General features: G+C 29.1%; 1 protein-coding gene across 1 annotated transcript; it reads right to left on the bottom strand.

Annotated features, from left to right (window-relative positions):
* Window positions 1–6,873: 6,873 nt before the first annotated feature.
* Window positions 6,874–8,011, bottom strand: LOC119607087. The gene is made up of 4 exons (XM_037960855.1): window positions 7,943–8,011; window positions 7,678–7,872; window positions 7,432–7,619; window positions 6,874–6,970 (listed from the first exon to the last, which is right to left on the bottom strand). Exons 1-4 carry the CDS (start codon window positions 8,009–8,011, stop codon window positions 6,874–6,876), a joined length of 549 nt encoding a protein of 182 aa, XP_037816783.1.
* Between the last annotated feature and the right edge of the window lie 2,503 nt (window positions 8,012–10,514).

Here is a 10,514-nt window from a genome sequence, read left to right as displayed (position 1 = left end):
TTTCCTGACTTATTAGTTTAATTATATTGTTTTTTTATTTATTTATTTAGTAATTATTTAATAAATTATTTTCAGGAATTATTGGAAAATTACAGCAGCCTTTTTTATATGTATTTAATTAATAAAAATTCTTTTAAATAAATTCTATTACGTCTTCACGTAGTTTTAACAATGTACTGTACTATTATAAAAAAGATTTTAGTATACACAAAATATATTTGGCTGTTTATTTATTTTTTGAAAATTTCTCGTTTTTTTATACTTATTTTATGTTTTTTTTCGTATTCAATTTGTTTATAAATATTTTGTTTTTGTTATATTTTTCCTCTCTTATTTTAGGTTATTTTTAAAAAAAGTTAAAATACTCATACAATTTAAATGTTGTCAATATATAAGACTTTTAAATTTATGGTAGAATTTCTTTAGAAGACAACATTGTTTGTGATATGATTAATATTATTTTTTGGGTGTAGAGATTAGAAAGTAATACATAAATATGTACATATAGAGCGGAAACCAAAAATATGCTCAAATTGTTATTATGTTCATATCGTTTATTTTTTAAACTACAGTCGACATTATTAAATAGAATAGACTAGACAGATTCTACTATAATCAAGATTATAGAACAGAATAAGGACCAGACTATAACCTTAACCATAGACTTATTAATAGCTGTGACAATTGACCAGTATATAGTCGTAAAGATGAGACTGTAATCTAGTATATATTCAAGTCTGTTGGCTTGACTACTCTATTATCAAGACTATAGGAAAGAATTCAGACTAGACTATAGTTAAGACTATAGACTAGACTATAGTCAATACTGTAGACTAGGCTGTAGTCTAGACTATAAAGATTACAGTCAGAACTCCACTACATTATAACCTATAGTCTTGTCTATAGACTAATCTAGACTATGGACTAGACTATAGTCAAGACTATAGACTAGACTTTTGTCAAGACTATAGACTAGACTTTTGTCAAGACTATAGATTAAACTATAGTCTAGTCTATGTATAATCTTGACCATAGTCTAGTCTATAGTCTTGACTATAAATTAATCTATAGTCTTGACTATAGTCTAATCTATAATCTTATCTATTGACTATAGTCTAGTCTATATTCTTAACTATACTCGAGTCTATTGCACTGTCTATAGTCTAGACTATAGTCTGGCTATAGTCCTGACTATAGTCTATAGTATTTACTATAGTCTAGTCTATACTCTAGTCTATAATCTTGGCTATAGTCTAGACTATGGTCTTGCCTATAGTCTAGTCTACAGTCTTGAATATAGTCTAGTCTATAATCTAAGACGATAGTCTAGACTATAATCAAGATTATATATAGGCTATAGTCTTGACTAGTTTAAAGTCTTGATATAGACTATAGTCTAGTTTATAGTCATGAGTGTAGACTATAGTTTAGTCTAGTTTATGTTCTTGAATATAGACTATAGTCTAGTCTAGTCTATAGTCTGGATTATAGTCTAGTCTATAATCTTGGCTATAGTTTATTGTATAGTCTTGGCTATAGTCTTCACTATAGACTATACTATAATCTTGACTACAGTCTAGTTCGTAGTCTTGAATATAGACTATAGTCTAGCCTATAGTCTTGACTTTAGTCTAGCATATTGACTATAATATAGTCTAGTCTATAATGTTGGTTGTAGTATATTCTATACTCTAGTCTATAATCTGGCTATAGTCTAGCCTATAGTCTTGGCTATAGCTTTGAATATAGTCTAGACTATAGTCTTGGCTATAGTATTGATTACAGTCTACTTTATAGTATTGACTATAGTCCATTCTATAGTCATGGCTATATTCTAGTCTATGGTGTTTACCATAGTGTAGCCTAGTCTTGACAATAAATTTTTCAAGTATATAGTCTTGACTACAGTCTAGTCTATAACCTTGCATATATTCTAGTATAATATGTAGTCTTTACTTCATTCTGAGCTATAGTCTTGTGACTAGATTATAATAAAGGCAATGGACTAGACTATAGTCTTATTTACATATGAGAGTTTAGTCTAAAGTATTGGCTAAACTATATTATAGTCTAATGTCTTGACTATAGTTTAGTTTAATTTTTTCAACTGTAATCTAGTCTGTAGCATTGACTACATTCTGGTTTAAAAGCGACTTTACAAATTTGATGAATAACTTTAAAAATAAACTTTTCTTGGACATCCCATAAAAATTTTCTTTACAACCATAGATCCCTTAAAATGTATTCAAAACGTTTAGTCTCTTTATTATCTTTAGCTTAAAGACTATAAAAGTTTTAATCAAATGTCATAAAATCACGTGTAAAAATCGTGAGTTAATCATTTAATTTGTCCGTTTTCTTTCTTGTGGTATTTTCCTAATCTCATCTCCTATATACTGTAATAATAATTTCCATGTTTAAACAAATAATAACAACAATAATAAATTAAAATATTACAATTATAAAAACAACAAAACAAAACAGTCAAGTCATTCATTGATTCGTCAGGTATTTAAAAACATGTTTAACAAATAATCTTCTCTGTAATTTGAACATGCATCTCTAACAAACAGCTTAAATATTATATTATATGATATTAATAGGTTTATCTACATTTTCTTAAATAATTATCTAAAGTATTTATTCAGTTAGTATGTTGTAATATTTAAATAAATTATTATTGTAAAACAATAGTTTTACAAAAAAAAAAAATAATAAAACTATGTAATCGTAATCTTATTATGCAGTTATTTTTATATTTTAGTTTTTTTTTTGTATTTATAAATACTGCATATTTATTTTGTAATATCGAAAAGTTACAATCATTAAAATGTTAAACATCATAATGATGACGTTAAAAACTACAAATATTGAATAAATTAAAAAAGATGTATAAATAAATAAAAAATAAAGATTATTGACCGGCTTAAAGTAGTAAAATGACTGACTATTCGACTAATGATCTGTCATTATATGCCTGATTAAATACGATCGCTGTTTAGATCGATAGAAATATAATTGAAGAAGAAAAAAATTGCTATAAAATTATCCACAAAATATTTGTAATTTTACCGGCACAATAATAAATAAATTTAAATGCAAACAAATACTTGTCGACGTAATTAGAATTAGAAACAGTTATAGAACAATAAGACGGTACGGAAGCTTCATTGACGTTAAGATGGATGCATTTGACTGTCTCTTCTAGAATATTTTGCAGTTTTATAAATATTAAATAATTTTGTTATTTATTTAAATAAAAGATATTCAACAACAGAATAAAAATTATAAAAAAACAAGAATCATGTTGTTGGTTTCTTATAATAAGTTGTGGTAGATTCATGTTACAGATTTGTAAAAGTATTAATTCATTGTATATATTCTAAGCCATTCTATAAAAATTAAGAATTCACGGTAGACTCTGTAATTAGTGTATACATAGTCTATAGTCCAGTCTATAGTCTAGTCTATAGTCTAGTCTATAGTCTAGTCTATAGTCTAGTCTATAGTCTAGTCTATAGTCTAGTCTATAGTCCAGTCTATAGTCTAGTCTATAGTCTAGTCTATAGTCTAGTCTATAGTCTAGTCTATAGTCTAGTCTATAGTCTAGTCTATAGTCTAGTCTATAGTCTAGTCTATAGTCTAGTCTATAGTCTAGTCTATAGTCTAGTCTATAGTCTATAGTCTAGTCTATAGTCTAGTCTATAGTCTAGTCTATAGTCTAGTCTATAGTCTAGTCTATAGTCTAGTCTATAGTCTAGTCTATAGTCTAGTCTATAGTCTAGTCTATAGTCTAGTCTATAGTCTAGTCTATAGTCTAGTCTATAGTCTAGTCTATAGTCTAGTCTATAGTCTAGTCTATAGTCTAGTCTATAGTCTAGTCTATAGTCTAGTCTATAGTCTAGTCTAGTCTAGTCTATAGTCTAGTCTATAGTCTAGTCTATAGTCTAGTCTATAGTCTAGTCTATAGTCTAGTCTATAGTCTAGTCTATAGTCTAGTCTATAGTCTAGTCTATAGTCTAGTCTATAGTCTAGTCTATAGTCTAGTCTATAGTCTAGTCTATAGTCTAGTCTATAGTCTAGTCTATAGTCTAGTCTATAGTCTAGTCTATAGTCTAGTCTATAGTCTAGTCTATAGTCTAGTCTATAGTCTAGTCTATAGTCTAGTCTATAGTCTAGTCTATAGTCTAGTCTATAGTCTAGTCTATAGTCTAGTCTATAGTCTAGTCTATAGTCTAGTCTATAGTCTAGTCTATAGTCTAGTCTATAGTCTAGTCTATAGTCTAGTCTATAGTCTAGTCTATAGTCTAGTCTATAGTCTAGTCTATAGTCTAGTCTATAGTCTAGTCTATAGTCTAGTCTATAGTCTAGTCTATAGTCTAGTCTATAGTCTAGTCTATAGTCTAGTCTATAGTCTAGTCTATAGTCTAGTCTATAGTCTAGTCTATAGTCTAGTCTATAGTCTAGTCTATAGTCTAGTCTATAGTCTAGTCTATAGTCTAGTCTATAGTCTAGTCTATAGTCTAGTCTATAGTCTAGTCTATAGTCTAGTCTATAGTCTAGTCTATAGTCTAGTCTATAGTCTAGTCTATAGTCTAGTCTATAGTCTAGTCTATAGTCTAGTCTATAGTCTAGTCTATAGTCTAGTCTATAGTCTAGTCTATAGTCTAGTCTATAGTCTAGTCTAGTCTATAGTCTAGTCTATAGTCTAGTCTATAGTCTAGTCTATAGTCTAGTCTATAGTCTAGTCTATAGTCTAATCTATAGTCTAGTCTATAGTCTAGTCTATAGTCTAGTCTATAGTCTAGTCTATAGTCTAGTCTATAGTCTAGTCTATAGTCTAGTCTATAGTCTAGTCTATAGTCTAGTCTATAGTCTAGCCTATAGTCTAGTCTATAGTCTATAGTTTAGTCTATAGTCTAGTCTAGTCTATAGTTTAGTCTATAGTCTAGTCTAGTCTATAGTTTAGTCTATAGTCTAGTCTATAGTCTAGTCTATAGTCTAGTCTATAGTCTAGTCTATAGTCTAGTCTATAGTCTAGTCTATAGTCTAGTCTATAGTCTAGTCTATAGTCTAGTCTATAATCTAGTCTATAGTCTAGTCTATAGTCTAGTCTATAGTCTAGTCTATAGTCTAGTCTATAGTCTAGTCTATAGTCTAGCCTATAGTCTAGTCTATAGTCTAGTCTATAGTCTAGTCTATAGTCTATGTTCTCTAAGTTCAGTCTATAGTCTAGCCTTATGTCTCGTCTATAGTTCTAGTCTATAGTCTAGTCTATAGTCTAGCCTATAGTCTAGTGTTCTATTAGTCTAGTCTATAGGTATAGTCTATTAGTCTAGTCTCTAGTCTAGTCTGATAGGTCTAGTCTATAGTCTAGTCAGTCTAGTCTAGTCTAGTCTAGTCTAGTCTAGTCTATAGTCAGTCTATAGTCTAGTCTAGTCTAGTCTAGTCTATAGTCTAGTCTATAGTCTAGTCTATAGTCTAGTCTATAGTCTAGTCTATATTCTAGTCTATATTCTAGTCTATATTCTAGTCTATAGTCTAGTCTATAGTCTAGTCTATAGTCTAGTCTATAGTCTAGTCTATACTCTAGTCTATAGTCTAGTCTATAGTCTAGTCTATAGTCTAGTCTATAGTCTAGTCTGTAGTCTAGTCTATAGTCTAGTCTATAGTCTAGTCTATAGTCTAGTCTATAGTCTAGTCTATAGTCTAGTCTATTAGTTCTAGTCTAGACTATGGACTAGTCTATAGTCTAGTCTATAGTCTAGTCTATAGTCTAGTCTATAGTCTAGTCTATAGTCTAGTCTATAGTCTAGTCTATAGTCTAGTCTATAGTCTAGTCTATAGTCTAGTCTATAGTCTAGTTTAGTCTAGTCTTTATTTTAGTCTACTCTATAGTCTTGTCGATTCTAAAATCCTGTCTAATCTATGGTCCAATATATAGTGCAGTATAAAGTTTTGCGAATATCTGTAAAAAGATAATGATTTTATCCCTTTAAGACTCTGTTTCTTCACAGAATTGCATCATAAGACGCAATTGCCAACGAAGCGTTCAATTGTGTTTTAGAAAATTATTTTGAACAAAAAACAATTTTATTGTATAAAGATTGAAATTTTGATAAAATTACTAAAATTATATGAAAAAAACAAGTACTAACTTCATAACACTTACATACCTTAAACTGGTATCAAAAACTAAGCAGTTGTAATTTCAACTTATTTATTACAAATCAATAATTGTAATTATTATTGCAGCAATAATAAAAACAACAACAAAATATTGAAAATAAATAATTATGATGATAATAATTATGATTACATTAATTAAATTGCTTTTAAGTATTGAATAAAATTTAAATAAAGAGGCAGGTTTTAAATAAAAGAACATTCTGTTTTTTTAATTTGAGGACCACATTTACATATGTATATTTGATTAGCAGAATTAAAAAATCATCGAAAGCTTATTTTGAATAAAAAAGTTTTGAATACTAAAGTATCTTCAAATTGAGTTTTATAATGTAATTTTCTTTAAACTGTTTTAGCATTCTATTGAGATAAGAACTTAGTTTACAAACTGGTTATACATATTACCTTTACCAATTATTGTACCACTTTCAAGTGACGTATTTAAAATACGCAAGAAGTCTAGCAGTTGACAGCAAATAATCATAACTTTCTCTAGTTTATGTACAAAAGCATCATGTTCGCTATAATTTAATGAAATTATTTACATATGTATGTATGTACGTTTATTTAAGTTTTTTTCTTTTTAAATTCCACAGCAACATAAATTAGCTTTGACTTATATAAATGGTAAATTGTAAATAACAACAAACGATAATGTGTAAGAACTTTGTAAAGAAAATACATTCATTATTTTTTAGAGGATACTTTAGAAGTAGAAGGTTTTGGTTCAGTATTTTTACTGGGTTTTGAAGTGGAAGTTGAAGGTTGCGAATCTGGTTCAGATCTGTAAACAAGAGAAAAAGCAGTTTGATATATTTGTTAATATACTTTATGTAAAGGTTATTCTAGTTTAAAGTCGGGTCTATGGTTTAGTCTATATTCTAGTTTAAAGTTAAAAGTCTTGTCCGTAGTGTTGTCTATAGTATAGTTTATAGTCAAGTCTATATAGTCTAATCTATAGTTTAGCCTAGTCAGAAGTCTATTATAGTTTATAGTTTAGTTCAAAATCGAATCCATTCTAAAGGCTAGTATAAAGTGAAGTATACAGTGTAATGTCTAATCTAAATTAGAATTTAAAGTCTTGACAATAGAGGTCCAAAATTTAATAAATATATAAATAACTAATATAGTGTTAAAGACTAGTGTTCTAGTCTATATACTATTATATTATTTCCTATAATCCAGCATATATATATGTATTCCAATTCATAATATCAGATGCAATTAACAATGTTTGAAGGTTACCTCTCCTCTGAAGCTAAAAATGTTAAACAAACAACTCCATTTGCTATATGCAAAATTCCAGCTAGTGTTGCATATATACCAACCGACTTAATTTTCCCCAAATTATCACTTTTACAATCCTCGATACCAAAAAAAGGAAATAAGGCACAAATACTTAAGAAACCAATAATAAAATTATAAATAATAGTCTGAAAAGAAGAAGCTCTTATAATCTAAGAAAAAATCTATAAAACTTTGTGGACTTACCCCAGGATCTGCTCCTATATTTGAGGTTTTAAACATCATACCTAGTCCGATACTTATTAACATTATTATGTCTGGTACTAATCCCGTACTGATCAATAGTAAATGATTGGAAAGTTCCTCATTAACATGCCAACCAGCAATGCAAGACGAATCTTTTTGAGCATTTATTATTATAATGCAAACAAATTTAAGAAGCTAATAATTGTTGGTTAAAAGTTAATTTTGAATTGAAATAAATTAGAATTTAATGGTATTTTTAACTCACTGTGGTGATTGTAAAGAATGCTAAGCTTATAATCTTGGTAGTTTGGTTTGATAAATCTGGCAGTGGCATGTGTAGGAAGTTATAAGGATTTATAAATTACATGGAATTATATTATGTTTTTATTTTGATTATTAGGAAGTTTTTAGGATTGTCAAGTCGTTAAAAAATAAAATCGTTCAAGTAATTCAAATTGAATGATTCAAAATAAATAAATTTATTTTGGAGACTTTTCTTTTTAGAGCATCAAATTCTAAAAATTAAATTACCTCGTTAAAAACCGTTACGTTCTCGAAAAAATAAGCAAATGTCTACATACTACTTATTTCAGCAACTCTGCCTACTTGACAACACTACAGGGTTTCCGTTTAATTTTAAATTTCTTGCAGGGTTAGCAATTACTAAATACCTCATATTGAATTGAATAATAAATATCAAATTAAGATTTATAATATTTTTTAGAAGAAAATAACACATTCGTTAGTTTTATTCCCAATAAATTATCGCTGTAAAACTCAAGGTCGCACTATCTACTTCTAACACTTAAGTTTTCCTACAACTATTACGAATTAACAAAATAATAATGTAATATTTTGTAATTTATCTTTTATGCAATTAAATTGCATGCATGTTATGCCCGTTGGCATGTTATTATTTAATTTTCTGTTTAAATAATTTCAACCCTATATGAAAGTACATATTTTGATTTAACTACTTTACTAACTGTATTTTATAATAATTTTTTGTTCCTTCACTTTGTATATAATTTAATGATGTGAATATTAAATATGATTCAATAAATTATTAAAAAAGGGAATAATTATTTTGTATTTGAAATAAAATTAAAATTTATAAGAGTGTGACAAAAAAACTTGACACATTATTGACATGAAATAAATTTGTTTAACACTGATTAATTATGTGACGCAGATGGACTGAATAACGTTTTTTAAATATGAACTGAACTAGAACTGAACTAGAACTGAACTAGAACTGAACTAGAACTGAACTAGAACTGAACTAGAACTGAACTAGAACTGAACTAGAACTGAACTAGAACTGAACTAGAACTGAACTAGAACTGAACTAGAACTGAACTAGAACTGAACTAGAACTGAACTAGAACTGAACTAGAACTGAACTAGAACTGAACTAGAACTGAACTAGAACTGAACTAGAACTGAACTAGAACTGAACTAGAACTGAACTAGAACTGAACTAGAACTGAACTAGAACTGAACTAGAACTGAACTAGAACTGAACTAGAACTGAACTAGAACTGAACTAGAACTGAACTAGAACTGAACTAGAACTGAACTAGAACTGAACTAGAACTGAACTAGAACTGAACTAGAACTGAACTAGAACTGAACTAGAACAGAACTAGAACTAGAACTAGAAAAATGAAAGAAGAAATGAAACTAGAATGAACTAGAAACTGAACTAGAACTGAACTAGAACTGAAACTAGAACTGAACTAGAACTGAACTAGAACTGAACTAGAACTGAACTAGAAACTGAACTAGAACTGAACTAGAACTGAACTAGACAAACTGAACTAGAACTGAACTAGAACTGAACTAAACTAGAACTGAACAACTGAACACTGAACTAGAACTGAACTAGAACTGAACTAGAACTGAACTAGAACTGAACTAGAACTGAACTAGAACTGAACTAGAACTGAACTAGAACTGAACTAGAACTGAACTAGAATGAACTAGAACTGAACTAGAACTGAACTAGAACTGAACTAGAACTGAACTAGAACTGAACTAGAACTGAACTAGAACTGAACTAGAACTGAACTAGAACTGAACTATAACTGAACTAGAACTGAACTAGAACTGAACTAGAACTGAACTAGAACTGAACTAGAACTGAACTAGAACTACTAGAACTGAACTAGAACTGAACCTAGAACTGAACTAGAACTGAACTAGAACTGAACTAGACTGACAGAACTGTAAACTAGAAACTGAACTAGAACTGAACTAGAACTGAACTAGAACTGAACTAGAACTAGAACTGAACTAGACTGAACTAGACTGAACTAGAACTGAACTAGAACTGAACTAGAACTGAACTAGAACTGAACTAGAACTGAACTAGAACTGAACTAGAACTGAACTAGAACTGAACTAGAACTGAACTAGAACTGAACTAGAACTGACTAGAACTGAACTAGAACTGAACTAGAAACTGAACTAGAACTGAACTAGAAATGACTAGAACTGACTAGAACTGAACTAGAACTGAACTAGAACTGGAACTAGAACTGAACTAGAACTGAACTAGAACTGAACTAGAACTGAAACTAGAACTGAACTAGAACTGAACTAGAAACTGAACTAGAACTGAACTAGAACTGAACTAGAACTGAACTAGAACTGAACTAGAACTGAACTAGAACTGAACTAGAACTGAACTAGAACTGAACTAGAACTGAACTAGAACTGAACTAGAAACTGAACTAGAACTGAACTAGTACTGAACTAGAACTGAACTAGAACTGAACTAAACTGAACTAGAACTGAACTAGAACTGAACTAGAACTGAACTAGAACTGAAACTA

Source organism: Lucilia sericata, unplaced genomic scaffold (assembly GCF_015586225.1).
Source record: "Lucilia sericata isolate MDLA Ls3-8-SP2 unplaced genomic scaffold, ASM1558622v1 Contig000655F_arrow, whole genome shotgun sequence".
In the NCBI taxonomy this organism is placed as follows: Eukaryota; Metazoa; Arthropoda; class Insecta; order Diptera; family Calliphoridae; genus Lucilia; species Lucilia sericata.
This window is presented reverse-complemented; position numbering and strand designations above follow the sequence as displayed.